General features: G+C 35.4%; 1 protein-coding gene across 3 annotated transcripts in view; it reads left to right on the top strand.

The window, feature by feature from the left end:
- The window catches only part of GRIA2 (glutamate ionotropic receptor AMPA type subunit 2), a 156,466-nt gene that overhangs the window by 99,707 nt on the left and 35,865 nt on the right, over positions 1–20,894 (top strand). For all 3 annotated transcript variants that reach the window (XM_042933904.1, XM_042933903.1, XM_042933902.1), the window contains exon 6: positions 4,217–4,378. In XM_042933904.1, coding sequence (XP_042789838.1) covers positions 4,217–4,378 — 162 coding nt within the window. The remainder of the gene's footprint in view (positions 1–4,216; positions 4,379–20,894) is intronic.

The raw sequence follows: 20,894 nt of genomic DNA, 5'->3' as shown, positions 1-20,894 counted from the left end.
AATTATCATTAGACTTTTTTTTTTTCAAAATAGTTTTTAGATCAGCAGTAAAATGATCTTATGCCTTTATCACTGCAAAGGTTTATGTTCTTTAAAGAGGTATGATCTTCCTTGATGAGAATACCACCTTCCCCAACCTCTGAAAAATAGTGGGAAAAGGAGGGAAAAAATAAGAGCTTATTCTAAATAGCATAATAGGGCTTGGGAAAGTTTTCATATCTACATAAGTGTAGATTTATTTCATGGTTTCTGGAATATCAGATTATTGTACCAGAAGACATTATTGTTGGTAATCATGGAGAAAAAACAAACAAACAAACAAACACTTCACAACTGATAAATACTGTTTTCACTAAAAGGTGGCCACAGTGATTTAAAATATTAAATCTCAAACTTACATGCTACTGCTAGAAGTTGGTTGTTCAGGTAAAAATTCTGTTTGCCCGTGAAATGGCTAACTACAATAAAATTCATCAGAACTTACCCATTAACGTGTTATTACAGATCCTAAGTGACTTCCCACCTGAGCAGCGAGGGTTAAAATAGATACAACTCTGTATTCACTCTTTTCAGAACTACATTCTGTGCAGGGAACAGCCTGGACAGTTAGTCCCCTGTGTGAATTGTGCCATTTGATGAACAACACAGAGCCACATTGAAAGCCGTGATCTTTAAAAATGTCCAGATGGAGAAGATTATATTGGAACATTGAGAAATAATGACAGAAGGTGGCTCATCAATTTGAGAGTTGATATCTGATTCTATGAAAAAGGAAAGAAACGTACGAATGACCAAAGTAAAAAGATTTAAAAAAAAAAAAAATCAAAAAACAAGTTCATGCTGCTGTCATGCTTCTAGGGAGAAAAGTGCCTAATACTTTATCTGAATTCAAATTGTGTTCCTCCTTTTCTGAATACTTGGTATCTTCACCATATGGAACTTCTAATGAATCAGTAAATTCAAAGAATCTGAGAAAAGCTGTGGTTTCTGAGAACTAGAAGACATTTGAAAATTCCACTGACATTTCAAATTGAAGAATGCCATTCAGAGTGGAAGCGCTTTGGTCTTCCAAAATCTTGATTGGAAATGTCCCCTTTTTCCTCTCCAGTGTGTGTTGAGAGTTAAAGGTGGTGGTTACAAAAGATAGTAAAGCCCTTTAGATACCACTGTTGATTAATCTCCTCAGGAATTGGTAAATGCTTGATTAAGCTCCCAAACACAGGTTGTCATTAAGTTCTTGATACAGCACTTAAGAGGATGATTTGTGCATAATGTGACCAAGAAGTGGGCGTAAAGGGATCTAGTTTTCATTTCCTCAATCCATAGATATGGACAAAACGTGCTGCAACCAACCCATCCCTCCCAGACTATCTGCCTTACGGTGAAGCACATTCATCAGGGAGCCTCCCCCATGCACATAGAAATTCCAATAAAGTTTTTTTAGTGTCTTACTCTTAAATAGCCGAATAGAATTAGGCATTTGTGAAAAGTCTGGGCCATGAAGGATATAATATAAAACAAACAAATAAACGAATGAATAAATAAATAAATACATAAATAAATAAATAAATAAATAAATAAATAAAAGTAAAATAAACAAAAACAGGGCAGGCAGATAACACAAGACAAATGTTTAAAGTTATAATGGATATCTGCAGAGAAATAAAATATATTTTATCCAAAAAGAAGAGAAAGAGTGCATTATGAAAAAGAAAAAAAGAAAAAAAAAAACCCTCAGAGAATAAGAAAGAGCTAAGGGAAGCTAACTTTTTTTTTCCTAAAGTAACAAGTAAAATTATGTGACTTTGAAGATAAGCTTAAGAAAAGTCTTTACGATTATGTAACAAAATGACAATACCATATGAAATGCAGGGGAACCTGTAAAGGGACTTAGACATTTACTCTAAAAGTTGCAATGTGGTAATAATAGGCATTCTGGAAAGACACAGTAGTGAAAACGGGGTAAGAAATTGTCAAAGAACATTCAGAAACATTCCCAGTACTGGATGACACAAATGTGCCCCTTGAGTACAGAAAGCAATGAAAGAAAAGAGACTTCCTTTCATATTTCAAAGAAGATGTCATCATGACATTTCAGGGAAAGATAGATCTTAAAGATTTTGGACAGGTGGGAGGTGGAGGCAGAGAGGGGTACAAAGGAGGTCAAATTTTTGTATTTATTACAAAAAATAATTAGGAATAATGACATTGTATTTTTCAATAGAAACAATAGAAGTCAGAGGAACAATGTCCTCAGATTATGAAAGTTTGAACTTAAAATTCTGTACTTAGCCAAAATACTAATCAAGTGTCAGAGCAAAATAAAGATATTTTGAGACATTCAGTGTCTCAAAAAACTTACCTCCAGTGTGTCTCAGGAAGCTATTGAGGGCTCTGAAAGAAGGGAATAAAACATGAAAGAATAGTAATCAAGGCAGCCAGATTCGGAACTAGTCAGAAACATGGTGAAGGGACACTCCAGGGTATTGTTGCAGAGAAGACAGAAAGAGGAGCCAGTTCAGATCACAGCGTTTAAGAAGTTCTCCTGTAAATTAAATATTCAGAAAAAAAAAAAAAAGAGAGAAGCAGATTACTTGATATGTTTGAATATGTTATTTAGAAAAGGAAAGATTTACTTGTATAAACGTGAAAAGTTCCCATGGAGCAACTGGAAAAAACTAAAGATAGGTATACAGAAAACTATAGTAAGTAGTGAAAACTGTAGTAGTGAAAAACTGAAGCAATTATTAATGTGAGAATGAAATACCTTTCATGAAGGAAAATGCAGCCTCAGCACATTATCTGGCTTTGCTCTGAATAACAGAATTGCAAATATGAAAAGCATGAACGTGAAATGGATGAGGAGGTAAAAGTGAATGAATTGCATGCTCATCTGACATAAGCAAAAATTCAATAAAAAATATCTAAAATGGATAAATTAAGAAAGCATATGTGGGGAGGCCTGGGTGGCTCAGTCGGTCAAGCCTCCGGCTTTGGCTCAGGTCACGATCTCATGGTTTGTGGGCTCGAGCCCTGCGTCATACTCTGTGCTGACAGCTCAGAGCCTGGAGCCTGCTTCAGATTTGGTCTCCCTCTCTTCCTGCCCCTCTTCGTGCTCTGTCTCTATCTCTCTCTCATAAAAAAAAAAAAAAAATTATAATTAAAGAAAAAAAAAGAGAGCATATGTGTCATGCAGAAATATGGAGATAAATATATGAAAAACAAAAATTATTGAAATTGATTGTTTTGAAGCAGCTTAATTGAAACAGGGTTGGGCAGAGCAGAGAATCTGCAGCTTTTGTTATATATTTTTTTGCACTGTTTGCATTATTTTGATAAAAAGAAAAACAAAAGAATAAAAAAAACCAAAAGAATAACAAAGTAATTATCCTTCTTTACACAAATATATTAAAATATACTTTCTTAATATCAATAACAAAGACAAGATTCTCCTATATTTTGGATTCAGGGATAATTTCAATCCTTATGCACAATAATAAGGAGTAAATGTATGAGGTGAAAAAGTTAATTGTGATTTAAAATTGTGATTTCATCTTGTGATTTCATCTTTGAGAGAATACTCTCAAATTGAGATAGAATTCATGACAGCACAAAATTTGAAATCAATGGAAATACCACATAATAATAGTTTTAGTAATGACTGAATTCATTCTAATAATGCAAGAGATTGATTTTTAAAATTTAATACATTTTATAAAAAATTAACTTACATACTTAATATGAAATTGTTTGACTGTTCTCAAATAATGACTAGTCATTTAGTACCCTCCATGCTTATTTTAAAGGTGTCTTATCACCTGAGAGAATGACCAATTTTAATAGGAATAACTTGCTCACAATGGTGTAGCTCCCAGAGAACTAGCTTTATGTTATTAAGTATCTGTAACCATGTGGTAGTGCTCTGTTGTAGAATCAATAAATAAAACCCGTCCTTATCCATGGAAGATTTCTCAATAAAATGGAGAACTTTTATGTGAGTACAGCCAATAAACATTCATTGATTAAGGACCTACTGTGATTACAAGACGATAGTAGGTATTGGTGCCGAGTACTGACTGATAGATGCATGAATCATTTCCTATGAGCTTTTGATCTTGTGTGCTCTTTGACATTTGTAAAACCTCAATGTATAGGTTATTTTGTAAATGTTCTCTTTGATTCCTAATGGAAAGCCTGACATGTGTTCTGTGTCTAGGGCTTTACTGATGGAGACCTATTAAAAATTCAGTTTGGAGGGGCAAACGTCTCTGGATTTCAGATAGTGGACTATGATGATTCCCTGGTATCTAAATTTATAGAAAGATGGTCAACGCTGGAAGAAAAAGAATACCCTGGAGCACACACGACTACAATTAAGGTATGTATCTACCTACCGATATGTACATCTACCTCTGTGTCTATGTATTTATATATCTGTATCTGTATCTGTATCTGTATCTGTATCTGTATCTGTCTATATCTAACTGCTAGCAAGTAGCCTGTTCTCTGCAACACCCTAGGAAGATAAAAATCTGTTTGTTCTAGTACTTATAAAAAATGCAATGCTTCATGCAACCAAACAGAGAATCTTTGAATTCTAAATGCAGTGCACTGTTCTGTTGGGAGCACTACCCAGATTCATCTTTTATTCTCCCCATGGAGACTTTACTTGTTTATTCAGTGTATTTTATTATGTGTCCACCTGCATACATATATTTACCTCCAAATATTAAATGTCTCTGCTGTTGATAGGAAGGTTTGTTTGTTGTTGTTGTTGTTGTTGTTTTTCTTTTTTGGTCACCTTATTGAGAGCAGAGACAAGAGTGGATCAAAGAAAGAGTAAGTGGAATGAGATGATCACATTCTTTATGCAACTAGATTTTTGAAAATTAAGAGCTTCAGAACATAATGCAAAGTAGTTCAAAGGCATAATGATTTTGTTTGCTTGTTTGTATATTATTAAGCAGATTGTGTATCAACCCGTCAGGGACAGTATTATTTCATTTGCTCTCACAGTTATGTTTATACATCAGAGAGAGGTTTTCTTGTTTTCTGCACATAATGGAAAAAAAAAAAAAACAGATGTGGATGTTTGGCTTTAAATTTGGGTCTGGCTGTGAGACTGGTCCTAGGTAAGGATTGAAGTTCTCTACTTTGGGGTATATAAATGGATCCTGTTAATTTTAAGTTAAATTCCAGACAGCATCTCATAGAATGTTAAAGAATAACCCAGAGTTCATTTTTTTTTTTCTCAAAACTGTGCGGCTTCTTGTTTAGTGACTTTGACTCATACTCCACATTCACACTGCTTATAACAATATTGTGGGCTTGTGGGAGTGCCATCATGTAGCAAGGCTGATGAGAAGGAAAATGGACACCTAGTCATTTTGTTGATGTCAGGGTACATCTACACCTGTGCTCAGTAACAGTCTGACTGCTGATCCTTGTTCTGTGGAATTGCAGGTTTGTACCCATCCCAAGATGGTGCCTTTTTAGCTGTCAGATGAACATTGCATGTGGCATTCATCCCCAAATAGAACTAACAAGCTCCTTTTGAATACTCTGGTAGTCATCATGTTCCTCCACTGCTGCCTATCGTGAGGAGGATGAGAGCAAAATGAGATGATTATTGTCCCAAGGAAGTTGTATCATTGTGGAAGTTCATGGGTCATGCATCAAAATACAAGGCAAACTTGGGGTATGAGACATCTTTGGCAATGCATTCTATTAACAATTTTGCCAGATTCTAGCTCCAGATTTTGCTCTGTTGGAAGCTTGCTCCCTTCCTGCTGTAGCATTTCCCCCTGTAGTGCCTTTCTTTCAGCTGCTTCTGCCAAGTTTCAGAGAGATCGTGATGGCCCTTCGGTGTGCAAACAGCATACATAGGGTTATAAGTTTAAAAAAATGTAGGTTCTGATTCAGTGTTTGACCCCAGTTAAAGATTCAACACCATTTACAAAGACAGCACAGCTTTGGAAACAAAGGCTTCCATAGGAGACACATTTTTTACAGCCTTTGAAGCTTGATAAAAATTAGTCTGTGCAACCGAATGGCTTTGGGTAGGAGTTCATCTCAACACAGACATATTGCTCATTTACTAAAGCACCAGGGACTGAATTAAAGAAAAAAAAAAAGCTCTTTGATAATCTGTAATCTAATGGAGGAGACTAACATGTCAATAAGCAAATACGATAAGGGATGGTGCATATAAAATATGCCATTTCCCTGCATACGATTAGGGCAATATGGGGAAAGGGATGTGAAGGAGGGCTCTCCGAAGATGGGGCATCTGAGCAGGGGTGTGCCTGGAGAAAAGGGTATGCCTGTGTGAAGGAGCCTGCACACAGACTCAGAAGTGACACAAGGGCATGTCTGAGTCAGGAAACTGTACTTGTTTGTTTCTTTGTTTGTTTGTTTTTCCACTGTAGGAATTTAAAATATTTGGATTGGGTGGGAGAGGGACAAATTGTGGGAGTTGTCAAGAGATAAGCCTCTTCAACTGTCAACAGACGTAAAAGGTAGGGATTAGAAAACAGGGCTTTCAAGATTTTTTCTGCTTCCATGGGCAGAAGAAAGGAAGAAAGGCCATATAGGGCATGATATAGCATTTTCTAATATAAACAAGTAGCATATTTTCAATATATGATCTCTTTAAGGAAGGAGAGTAAAAATATTTCCCAATGAGATCATTTATTTTTATGTTGTCTTTGGGTCATTGTACCAGGTACATTGCCTGATCATTTAAATCACATTTTATTATTACTACAATAAAAATTTACATTATAGGCATAAAAATCTGCAAAAATGCAATTCATTACATAAAATTCTCACTATGGCTAGGCTTTGGAAATAATATAAATTATTGCAAATTATAAGAGTATTAAGTAAATCATTGTTTTAAAGTCTTAGTCTTCTCCAAAAGTTCATGAAGCTTCCATAGTTTCTTAATTAAAATCATTCTTATTTGATGAATAAAAGTAAAATATAAATGTTTCAATATCAACACATGTCAATAACTATGAAATATAAATTACAAATGTTAAATTTCTTCATTCTTATATTCTGTACAAAAAATAACTCTAGAGTCATGGCACTGAGATTTTAAATCTGGCTCACCAATCCACTGATTTCAGGCAACATTCATTCATTTATTCATTTATCAATTCATTTATCCACTCAATACTTCTTTATTGAGTTTTTACTCTGCAGACTGGCACTGTTCTAGGTGTTAGAAATGACAAAGTTCTAGTCTTCGGGGATTTATAGTCTTCAGACTAGAAACCAGCAATTGCCTTTTAGCAAGGATGGAAATTGTCTTAATGACATCCCAAAGTCAATATATTCTAAACTAAACTTTTGATTTCCCACTGCTGCTCCCTCTTCAGCACCTGCAAACTTCCTTCAACAATCTTTCTACCTCATGTGATGACAACTCCATGTTTTCAGTTGTTACTTGACCAAGAACTTGGAAATGGCCTTGACTCCTCTCTTTTCCCTGCAGTCCACATCCAATCGTTCAGGAAATCCTATAGGCTCTGCTGTACTTCTTAACCCCTGTTCTGCAGCCACCCTAAATCAATCACCATCGTCTCTCTGCGAGGATTATTGCAATGGTCTCCTAGACTGGTCTCCCTGATTTCACATTTGCCCTTATCTTTCATGTTTGTGGTCCTTTTAAAACATAAATTAACATCATGTCACTGTGCTGCTTTAAGCCCTCCAATAGCCCTCTGTTTCACATGGGGTAAAAAGCCAAAGTTATCTCTTTGAGGCCCTAAATACTCTGTCTCCCAGTCACAAGTGACTCATCTCTTGGCATTCTCCCCCTTGCTCATGCAGCTTCAGCTACCTTAGCCTTTTTGGTGTTTCTTAAGCATGGAAGGCACTTAGGGTCTTTGTGCTGGCTATTTCCTATTCTGGACTGTTCTCCCCTAAATATCTGCATGGCTAAGCCTACATCACTTTTCAGATCTTTGTTCAAATGCTATCTTCTCAAGGAAGGAAGTGGCAGGCTTTCTCTTTAAAATTGCAATCTTGGGGCACCTGGGTGGCTCAGTCAGTTAAACATCATACTCTTAATTTCAGCTCAGGTCATGATCTCACAGTCATAAGATAGAGCACCACATCAGGCTCCCTGTTGAGCATGGAAACTGCGTGGGATTCTCTCTCTCTGCCCCTCCCCTGCTCATCTCCCTCTCTCTCTCAAAAATAAATAAATAAACATTTAAGAAATAAATAAGTAAAATTGGAATCTCTCCATCCATCAGGGTATGTCCATTGCTAGCTTTCCCTGCTCTAGTTTTTGTCATGATTACCTTCTAGTATACTGCTTTCATAATTAATATATTCATTACATTGTTCATTGTCTGTCTACCCCAACTTGAAAGTAAGTGCCACGGGGGCAGGGATTTCTTTGTTGTTTGTTTACTGATATATTCCAAGCTCCTAGAATGAGGCCTGGCACATAGCTATTTAATAAAGGCTTTAGAGGAAATCAAAGATACTGTAGTAGTACCCATAATAAGCTGGTCTCCTCCAAGGTCTGAAGTAAGAAAAGGCTTTTTTGAGGAAGGAGTAGTGAATTCAAAACTTGAAAGGATGGTAAGGATTAAGAGAGAAAGGACAGTGGCTCCCCATAGAGAAATAGGATATGTAAGGTTCCAGGGCACAGAAAATGTAAATATTTCCATAAGGCCAGAGTTTGGACAGAGGTGTTTTGAGGGAATTCAGACAAATACTTCTTTAGAAATATGTGTTAGCCAGGGGTGCCTGGTGCCTGAATAGCTCAGTCAGTTGAGCGTCCTACTTCGGCTCATGTCATGATCTCACAGTTCGTGGGTTCAAGACCTGTATTAGGGTCTGTGCTGACAGTGCAGAGCCTTCTTGGAATTCTCTCTCTCTCTCTCTCTCTCTCTCTCTCTCTCTCTGTCTTTCTCTCTGCCCCTCCCCCACTCATACTTTCTCTTTTTCTCAAAATAAATAAATAAACTTAAAAAATAAAAGAGAAATATGTATGATCTAGATTTTGTGTGCCCTGTAGATTTACGAAGGAATTTTTTATCCTATTCAGAGAGCAATAGGGAACAACCAGAGGAGAATGAATATCATGTTTTGATACAAGAAGATTACTGACTACACTACCTGGGTGACAACAAGTTGTAGCCTGTGTATGTGATGGTCCGGTAAGCTTTTAGGAAGATATCACAAACAATCCAGGGAATTCTGAAATGTGGTCGTAGCATAAAGATGGAGGGAAATCAATGGACTTGTTACAATTGGCAATTCTTTCAGATCTTCTTATTTGCAAAATAAATGATTATTGCAAGACTCATGATGATTCTTCTATTATATAGGAATATAAATTCAGTTGAGAGATATTTGTGGGTTAAAAACAAGACTCTGAAAGGCAGTGTGTATCTTTTGTATCTTACTGGCCCCAAATCTCATACACTAGTTTGCACACAGTAGACACATAGATATTTATTGAAATGAAGACTAATGAAATGAAAAATATAAACTCTGAAAATAACAAATCACTAAGAAAGGAAAAAAAGTAGTTATCATTGTTATGAAATTTGGTTAAAATTTCTGCTCTGGCATTTGTTATGTCCCTTATTCAGCCCTGGCAGAAAAGTAGTGTTACTTTATTGGTGAAATGTAGAATGACTGTAGTCATCAGACATGAAGCTTCTCGATTTAAATGGGACAATTCAAGTGAGCATTTTGCTTTCCATAAAAAATGTTCCAGAAGAGGCAGATAATGAAGATGATTTGCCACTACCTCAAAAATAATTTATAAATACTTCTATTTTTAGATAGGTTTTCAGTATTTTCAGAGTCTTCAACAACTTGCCAGATTACAACTACCCATTCTATCTTGTCACATCGACAATTTGAACCTTAGTTCAATTTTTGTGTCCGTAATATTCTGCTGATGTTAAGGAATTCAACAATAATACGTGACTGACATTTTTGTGGCACTTTAAATAATGACTTTCCCACCAGAATCTCATTTTACTCAGGAAACGACTGAAAGCACAGACCCAAACTTTTTTAATTGCTGTCCTAAGAGAGTTATTAGGCCTGTCTGAAAATAGCATCATCTTTTTCAGTTTTGTAATTAGCACCGTGCATTATATAGTACCCTGGTGACTTAATAGAATTAATTCTGCTTCTTGAACATTTTAACTGACCAAAACCACTGCTAACATGTCAGTGTCCCCTACTCCTACTATTATTTTGCCACACAACATCCTAGAGGTTTGACATGTTTAATTCCTTATATTGTAGGTTTAATTGATTTTTTTTGTCTTTTTATTTTATTTTAGTTATTTTTTTTAATATAATTTATTGTCAAGTTAGCTAACATACAGTGTATACACTGTGCTCTTGGTTTTGGGGGTGGATTTCCGTGATTCATCACTTACATAACAACACCCAGTGCTCATCCCAGCAAGTGCCTCCTCAATACCCATCACCCATTTTCCCCTCTCCACCGTCCTCCCATGGACCCTCAGTTTGTTCTCTGTATTTAGGAGTCTCTTACGGTTTGCCTCCCTCTCTGTTTGAAACTATTTTTTCCCCTTCTCTTCCCCCATGGTATTCTGTTAATGTTTACAGCAGTGCTTTCAACAATAGTCAAATTATGGAAAGAGCCTAAATGTCCATCAACTGATGAATGGATAAAGAAGATGTGATACACACACACACACACACACACACACACACACACAATGGAATGTATGCAATTGGCAAAGAGAAAGAATGAAATCATGCCATTTGCAGCAATCTGGATGAAACTGGAAGGTATTATGCTGAGTGAAATAAGTCAGTCAGAGGACAGATATTATATGTTTTCACTCATATGTGGATCTTGAGAAACTTAACAGAAGACCATGGGGGAAGGGAAGAGGGGGAATATAGTTACAATTAGAGAGGGAGGGAGGCAAACACAAGAGACTCTTAAATGCAGAGAACAAACTGAGGGTGGATGTGGGGGTGGGGGAGAGGGGAAAATGGGTGATGGACATTGAGGAGGGCACTTGGGATGAGTAGTGGATGTTGTATGTAAGCCAATTTGACAATAAATTATATTTAAAAAAAGTTTCTCAAGTTCCACATATGAGCGAAAACATATGATATCTGTCTTTCTCTGACTGACTTATTTCACTTACCATAATACCCTCCAGTTCCATCCACGTTGTTGCAAGTGGCAGGATTTCATTCTTTCTCATTTCCAAGTAGTATTCCATTGTGTGTGTGTGTGTGTGTGTATATCTATAGATCTATAGATCTATAGATCTATAGATCTATAGATCTATATATAGATCTATAGATCTATAGATCTATATATATATATATATATATATCTATATATATCTATAGATCTATATATATAGATATATATATATATATCTCACATCTTCTTTATCCATTCATCAGAAGATGGACATTTGGGCTCTTTCCATAATTTGGCTATTGTTGAAAGCACTGCTATAAACATTGGGGTACATGTGCCCCTATGAATCAGCACTCCTATATCCTTTGGATAAATTCCTAGTAGTGCTATTGCTGGGTCGTAGGGTAGTTCTATTTCTAATTTTTTAAGGAACCTCCACACTTTTCCAGAGGGGCTGCACCAGTTTGCATTTCCACCAACAGTGCAAGAGGGTTCCCATTTCTCCACATCCTCGCCAGGATCTGTCGTTTCCTGAGTTCTTAATTTTAGCCACTCTGACCAGTATGAGGTGGTATCTCAGTGTGGTTTTGATTTGTATTTCCCTGATGAGGAGTGATGATGAGTATCTTTTCATGTTAGCCATGTGCAGTTAGCCATTTGAGTTGTCTTCTTTGGAAAAGTATCTATTCATGTCTTCTGCCCATTTCTTCACTGGATTATTTTTCAGGTGTTGAGTGTGGTAAGTTCTTTATAGATTTTGGATACTAACCCTTTATCTGATATGTCATTTGCAAATATCTTCTCACATTCTGTCAGTTGCCTTTTAGTTTTGCTAATTGTTTCCTTTGCTGTGCAGAAGCTTTTTATTTTGATGAGGTCCCAGTAGTTCATTTTTGCTTTTATTTCCCCTGCTTTCAGAGATGTGTCAAGCAAGAAATTGCTGCGGCTGAGGTCAAAGAGGTTGTTGACTGTTTTCTCCCCAAGGTTTTGATGGTTTCCTTTCTCACATTTAGGTCTTTCACCCATTTTGAGTTTATTTTTGTGTGTTGTGTAAGAAAGTTGTCCAGTTTTATTCTTCTGCATGTTGCTATCCAGAGACTGTTTTTTTTGTTTGTTTGTTTTTGTTTTTGCTTTTTTGTTTTTTTCCATAGAATGCTTTTCTGCTTTGTCAAAGATTAGTTGGCCATACATGTCTGGGTCCAATTCTGTGTTCTCTATTCTATTCCATTGGTCTCTGTGTCTGTTTTTTGCCAATACTATACTGTCTTGATCATTACAGCTTTGTAGTAGAGGCTAAAGTCTGGGATTGTGCTGCATCCCACTTTGGTTTCCTTATTCAACATTACTTTGGCTATTTAGGGTCTTTTGTGGTTCCATACAAATTTTAGGATTGTTTGTTCTAGCTTTGAGAAGAATGCCGTTGCAATTTTGATTGAGATTGCATTGAATGTGTAGATTGCTTTGGGTAGTATTGACATTTTAACAATATCTCTTCTTCCAATCCATGAGCATGGAATGTTTTTCAATTTCTTTTCTTTTTTTTTTTTAACGTTTATTTATTTTTGAGACAGAGAGAGACAGAGCATGAACAGGGGAGGGGCAGAGAGAGAGGGAGACACAGAATCCGAAACAGGCTCCAGGCTCTGAGCTGTCAGCACAGAGCCCGATGCGGGGCTCGAACTCACGGACCGCGAGATCGTGACCTGAGCCAAAGTCGGCCGCTTAACCGACTGAGCCACCCAGGCGCCCCTGTTTTTCAATTTCTTTGTGTCTTCTCCAATTTCTTTCATAAGTTTTCTGTAGTTTTCAGCATACAGTTCTTTTACATCTTTGGTTAGGTTTATTCCTAAGTATTTTATAGTTCCTGGTGCAATTGTAAATAGGATCAATTTCTTGATTTTTCTTTCTGTTGCTTCATTATTGGTATATAGAAATGCAACCCATTTCTCTATATTGATTTTATGTCCTGTGACTTTGCTGAATTCATGTGCCATTTCTAGCAGCTTTTTGGTGGTCTTTTGAGTTTTCCATGTAGATTATCATGTCATCTATGAAAAGTGAAAGTTTGACTTCTTTGCCAATTTGGATGCCTTTTATTTCATTTTGTTGTCTGATTGCTGAGGCTAAGACTTCCCCAAAGCCAGCAGAAGAAGAGAATTAATAAAGATTAGGGCAGAAATAAACAATATAGAATCCAAAAAAAAAAAAAAAAAAAACAGTTGAACAGAACAATGAATCTTAAAGCTGTTTTTTTCTGAAAAAATAAACAAAATTGATAACCCCCTAGCCAGACTTCTCAAAAAGAAAAGAGAGAGAACCCAAATAGATAAAATCATAAGTGAAAGAGGAGAGATCACAACCCACACAACAGAAATACAAACAATTATTAGAGAATACTATGAAAAATTGTATGCCAACAAACTGGACAACCTGGAAGAAATGGACAAATTCCTAGACACCCACACACTGCCAAAACTCAAACAGAAAGAAATAGAAAATTTGAACAGACCCATAACCAGCAAGGAAATTGAGTGAGTTATCAAAAATCTCCCAACAAATAAGAGTCCTGGGCCAGATGGCCTCCCAGGGGAATTCTACCAGACATTTAAAGCAGAGTTAATACCAATCTTCCTCAAGCTGTTCCAAAAAATAGAAATGGAAGGAAAGCTTCCGGACTCATTCTATGAAGCCAGTATTACCTTGATTCCCAAACCAGTCAGAGACCCCACTAAAAAGGAGAATTACAGGCCAATATCACTGATGAACATGGATGCAAAAATTCTCAACAAGACACTAGCAAGTTGAATTCAACAGTATATTAAAAGAATTATTCACCATGATCAAGTGGGACTCATTCCTGGGCTGCAGGGCTGGTTCAGTATCTGCGAATCAATCAATGTGATACATCACATTAATAGAAGAAAGGATAAGAACCATATGATCCTGTCAATAGATGCAGAAAAAGGATTTGACAAAATACAGCATCTTTTTTAATAAAAACCCTCAATAAATTTGGGATAGAAGGACATACCTTAACATCATAAAAGCCATATATGAAAAGCCTACAGTTAATATCATCCTCAATGGAGAAAAACTGAGAGCTTGCTGAGATCAGGAACACAATAGGGATGTCTACTCTCACCACTATTGATTAATTGATTTTTAAAATTTATTAATTTACTTTAATTTTTGAGAGAGACAGAGACAGTGTGAGCGGGGGAGGAGTGGAGAAAGAGAGAGAGAATCCTAAGCAGGCTCTGTGCTATCAGCACAGAACCCGATTTGGATCTGGAACTCAGGAAGCCATGAGATCATGGCCTGAGGCAAAACAAGAGCCAGAGGTTTAACTGACTGAACCATCCAGGCACCACTTTATAGTCTGTGGTTTAAAAAGTGTGTATATGGCTGAAATAAGCCCTTAAATTAAAAATTTGATATGGATATTTTATAAAAAGTGATTGAAAAATAATGCATTGCACTATTCAAATGTAAATTATGGCATTAAATCATATTACTTTGTAAATGTATATTACAGGATTAAAAAGGCACTACTACTATATAATAATAAGTCTCAATATCTGGGTTCATCTCATTTCCACATTCCTTCATCTATAAAGGGAATAAATTTAGGTGATCTCAGCTCAGATTCCTCTAATGCCATGATTATGTGAAGTGCTGATTAGGCATTCAGTAAAACATACATGAACAGTTCTAATTTTTGCTGAATCCGTGCCACCTCAAATGGTTCCTTTGTCTCTCAAAAATTGTAGTGACTTGCAAGCAGTCATCTCTGAACTCCAGAAATTGAAATCAAATCCTAAATAACCTTGGAACATATCTGTTTTCTTCTTACTGGATTATAAAAGATAAGGAACTTTCACGTTGTTAGAAGATTCCTAGAAAGTGGGGAGACTCAGGGAGGAATTTATGCAACCAACAAAGTAAGAGATCTGCCTCTTAGTCTCTTCCAACTGATGGGTGAATCAAAACCAGCTTTTTTTTCCATCTTGATGAACCTAATTAGTTTTATCTGAAAATTTGGGTTCTTAAGTGAATGCAAAGTTTTAGAAGATTAAAAGTATTGGTCGTTAAGCAAGACTTTCAGTCAGAGTCAGTAGCCCCACTGGATAATTTAGGTAAAAAATATGTAGTTTTTTAATGTATTCCTTTCACATGAAAAATCTTTCTTCATGGTGGACTAAAAATTATTTTTATTATTCAGGAAGAATAATAAAGGATGTTAATTTTGATTTCTTACCAATGGAGTTGGCTTTTTCACCCACGGAAATGTGATACAGCCAGTGTGCTTACTAAAGATGTTGATTATTTTTAAATTTTGTAACTAAGATTTAACTTTTTTAGAGCAGTTTAAGGTTCACACTAAAATTGGGCAGAAAATGCTGAGAATTTCCATATACCTCTGCCCCAGACCTGCATAGCCAACTCCAATATCAAGTTCACTCACCAGAGTGATTCATTTGTTAGAATTGATGACCCTGCTTTGATATATCATAGTTGCCCATAGTCCATAGTTTACATTATGGTTCATCTTAGTGTGTACATTCTGTGGGTTGGCACAAATGTGTAATAACATGCTTCCATCATTATAGTTTCATAGTGAATATTTTCACTGCTCTGAAAATCTTCTGTGCTCTATTTATCTCTCCTCCCACTCCTGGCAAACACTGATCTTTCACTGTCTCCATAGTTTTGCCTTTTCTAGAATGTCATATAGTTGGATTCATACAGTATACTGCCTTTTTAGATTGGCTTTTTTCACTTAGTAATGTACATCCAAGTTTCTTCCATGTCTTTTTATGGCTTGATAGCTCACTCATTTTTAGCACTGATAATATTCCATTGTCTGCATGTACCACAATTTATTCATCCAAACATTTACCGAAGGATATCCTGGTGGCTTCAAATTTTGGCAATTATGAATAAAGCTACCATGAATATCTATGCACTGGTTTTTGAGTGGAAATATGGTTTAGACTCCTTTGGGTAAATACCAAGTAGTGCAATAGCTGGATCATATGGTACGAGTATGTTTAGTTTTGTAAGAGACTGGTAAACTGTCTCCCAACGTGGCTGTACCATTTTGCGTTCTCACCAGCAACAAATGAGCATTCCTGCTGCTTCACTGATGCTGAGTTTCTGTGATGATATCATAACTTTATGCAGTAAAGTTTCAAAGGGCACGTGTTCAACAAGTTTTACACAGCCTTATCACAGACAGCTCTGGAAAAGTCCAGAGTGCAATTAAATTTGAAATTAATGCAAATGAATAAACTTAAGTTTATAATATATCTCCTAATACTGTTCATTTTTTTATGGCTCTAGGTGATTCTTGGTCATTGCCCAGAATATATAAACAAATAAAAAGACTTTCTCAAGTTTTTCTTATAGGTTTACTTATTTTTCTTAGAGCTCATCATTTTTGACCATTTTGATAAATTTGTAAAATGAAGAAATTGAGAGGTATATTATAAAATTCTTTAGGGAAATATCATTTGGTGTATAATAACTTTAATCAAATAAGGGATGCCACTTAAAAATGAGTATATAAATTTTTTCAGGCCATAAAACTTTTAACAGCCCAAAGTATGTTACACAAGACATTATTTTTATGGAAAATAATTGGTGTTAAGGAAATTTTTTAAATGGTAATTTATTTGGACAATGAATGTTCTTCAGACAAAGCTAAACTGGGATTGTCACTGCAGGATTTCTCAGGGCTTTTAATACGCCAACGTGAGAATAATTTTCTGAACTTCTTGAACCATAGACTCTTTTGTAGATTAGGATAGTGGTTTTCAAAACATCAAAACAAGCTAGTTTCATACCTGGACAGATAGTAATACAAGGAAAAAAGAAAGCAAACACACTGGCTAATAACTTGTATTTTTTAGCACATTTTATAATTCACCTGGCTTCTCATTTCCTATAACTCTACTCATTTGATGTGGTGTTTGCCAAACAAGGGGACCCACTGTCCCAGTATGCTTGGTACTGAGGAGTTTCCTGGGATTGCAGACTTTCTGCTTAAAATGGGGATACTATGACCAAACCAGGCTGGTTGAGCACCGTCATTGGAGCACCATCATTTCTCCAGAAACACAGAGATCTGAATTCAAACTCCACCTGCCTCATTTGTGACCCTGGGAAAAATATAACATGTTAACTTGAAATATTCATCTCTAAAACTGAAATAAAAATATTTGTGGCATCGACTTTTTAAAAAGGACTTGCTAGGAAACCACTCAGCTCAGGTTTGGCATGTAGAGAACTAGGTCGACATGAATTCTTTCTCCCTCATGAGCTTTTCCAATACTACTATGACATAAGAGAGACGTTGCTTTCCTTATTTCATTGGTAAGAAACCTTGGACACTCTTACTTTTCTTAACTTGCCCAAGACAACTGAGTAGTAAATGATAACATCAGGACTTAGGCTCTGTCTTCTGATGGTCCATTCAATGCTTTCTAAACTATATACAATCCAATTTCAAATGTCAAGGAAAATTTCAAAAATGACCATTTACAGCAAGGTTTCTAACACTTTCATTATACCTAAAGCCCAGTACTTTTTCTTGGAATAATTGTTTTGTTTGTTTTAGCACAGTGCAGATAACATGTTTAGGAGGAGGTGCTATCATAATAATGACCCATAAAATGTTATATTATAGCCTATTTATCCTTTTTGTATGTTCATTGAATTCTAATGTACATAGAACTTCTTTTTATTCCCTCTTTTTCGACTGTCAGAAAACCGTTTTCTGGTCCCAGTGATTATGGTAATGTATTATTGAATAATGTCTGATGACTATTGGGCATAACAAACATGTTTAAAATGTGTATTTCATTTTATATTTGAAAAATAAGTCTCAATAAATCTAATTTAAAATGGAATAAAAAGTGCATTTGGAAAATGGACCATAAAAACGTTTCCCAGATTTCTTCTTTAAAGTGTGGATATGATGCAATTGTGATATGAGTGCTGCAAGACATAATGGCCCCCACTGAATTATAAATTTCCAACTCAGCTGAGGGATTTCACAGAACATAAACACCGGGGCAGAGATGATGCATTTGTTTTCAAGGAAGGAGATAGTTACATTGGCATCATGTTCCCTTCAAATTAATTTGCACCTAGTTTAGTGAATGGTAGAATAAAACTGAAATATCTAACAATCCAATCAAAAATATGAATATATTTGTTTAGAAAAATAAACGAGCCACATATGTGGCACATAAACAAAAAGGAACTCTGGAGACAGTGTCTGTTTATTTTCTCTCAGTCCAGAATTGTGTTTCTATGATTGTGACTTTTAATTAAGAATGATAATAGGCTGGAGACTTGATTAAATTTGAACATTTGAAAAAGGTTGAAAGGATTTTCTCTTCTTAGTATGCTCATGCTCTGAATCATAATTGTAACATGCTGCACAGACATAAATGCTTTTAGTTCATTCAACCTAATATTATTTTTTAATGTAGTTCACCAACATCTATAGACCTCTAAAGCATTTAGCAGATGACTTTATAGATTTCTCATAGTAATGTGAACAAGCTGACTCAAAGAAGATTTTGGCTTTTAACTATTATCGTAACTTTTTAATAGACGTTGCAATATTTCTGTTTTTACACATCCGATTTATTCAATTTAGCTCTGTTTCCTATTCAGTGACCTAGACTTTATTTTAAGAATCATACTGTCAATGAACTAACTGATGTAGAAGAAGGCAAATTAATCATTTTTTTTTCCTCTAGGAGAATAGAAACAAACATATATGTATGCCAGATAAATTCTGGTGTGTTATCTTATTTCTCCAGGTCTTTGCTTAAGTAGATATGATATAAAACAGTGCCTTTGATATAATACAGGTTTTCTTAAAAGAGTCCATGAATATTCTAGAACACTTGGAAAAGAAATATAATAATATGTTTCCTATTATTATAATCATTTTGTTTATTTTTCTTTCCCTTATTTGTTGAAGGTATATTACTATTTTTTAATCAGTCTCATTTATCAATGAAGAAGGGTTTTTAAAAAATTTAGTTGTAGTAATATTTTCACTAATTTTATAATTGACATTCATATTGTTATATAACCTTCATTAGTGTCACTTTTTAATGGCTGCATAATACTTTCTTAAGGCAGAAAGTATAGTATTAAACTTCCTCTACTGTCAGAAATTTAGGTTGATTCTAAATCTAGTTGGACCTCTTACATACTATATTTTGCTAATTCCTCACATGTACAGTTTGAAGAAAAAGGTTGCAGATTTTTGGAAAAAATGGTGATGGGTTTTATTTAGATCTGTATAGCTGATCAGATATTTGTAAGAAACTCAAGTACGAGCATCCAGAAGATCATCTAAATATGTAAGGACTCACAGATAGGCCTGCAATGACATTGTTTAACAGGTATCACATGAGAAGAAATAAGTAAGAAAACCTAGAGGTAAATATGAATATCTTATTATAGTTTATAGCACTCGGTCACAGAGCACATGGCATCCAAACCATTTTCTCTTTTTCTTCTTCCTACCAACTTTCCCATCAAATTTGACTCATTTGTGTGATCAAATGAAAACAATTCACCAAAACTAATTCACGCAAAGATTGAATGACTGATAACCTTACACTGCCATTTTCTCATTTAAAAAAATGGAGGCTCAAGAAATTTCTGGATGCATGAAGGCAATGATTCATATGACATAAACTATTTTTCATTTGCCTTATTGTAATATCTCTCATTTAAAAGGATAAACCAGACAGACATCTATCCACCATCAGACCAATTTATAACACTATAATAGGTAGATAGCAGTTATCTATTTATATAATCTTTTCACTGGACTGGAAGAGAATATGAGTCCTATAAAGAGTCCCAGGGTCCATGTCAAGATCTCTGAACCCCTTACCTGAATTCTTTCCTTCCTTCTAAATCTTTACAATAGATGTCACAGAGAATGTGTGCTCTTGGCAGTTTTATGGTTGAAAGATAAAAGTTTTCTGTCTTATGGCTTCTATTTTTTCAGTGACATGTAAGACAAGATGCATAGCTGTGGATATTAGAGAAGGGAAGGTATAAAATAATAATTTTGAGAGTGGAGGAACTAATTTACTAAAGAAGTGAGGGAGATTACTTGGAAATACTAAGTACCCATTTGGGATTTGTGGTCAAGAATTTTTGTATCTCAAATTCAGTATGATACTGCATTTTTTACCCAGATTCACTATACTTTTGTTACTTACAGATTGAAAAATACTTGATAGCAGAAATTTCCTCAGCATTCATTAAAGCTGTTGTGTTAAAATATGGTTTGTCATTAACAATAGTAGCATGATGCATTTGATAGATGGAGGTATATATACATGCATCAAGTAATACTGATCTAGCCACTGACAATGCTTAGCACAATTAATACCTTTTTTTTACATTTGGCCCCCAGATCCTGTAATAATACTACTGTCCTACTGGGATCTGAATACCATAAGTTTGGAACCAATCTTACCATAAACTGTTGAGGCATGAAGGGGATGTAGAAATTATGAAATTTGATGGTTCTATTTGATTACCATAATCACTGAGGGGATCTTAAAAACAAACATTGCAAAGATTATTGCAGATCTATGGGAGCATCACTGAGGTAGAATTAGACACTTAAACCAATCAATATTCTTTCCCTATTGTCAAATGTACCTCT

The sequence above is a fragment of the Panthera leo genome, chromosome B1, assembly GCF_018350215.1.
Source record: "Panthera leo isolate Ple1 chromosome B1, P.leo_Ple1_pat1.1, whole genome shotgun sequence".
NCBI classification, from domain to species: domain Eukaryota; kingdom Metazoa; phylum Chordata; class Mammalia; order Carnivora; family Felidae; genus Panthera; species Panthera leo.
Note: the sequence above shows the minus strand (reverse complement) of the source record. Positions and strands in the feature narration are given on the sequence as shown.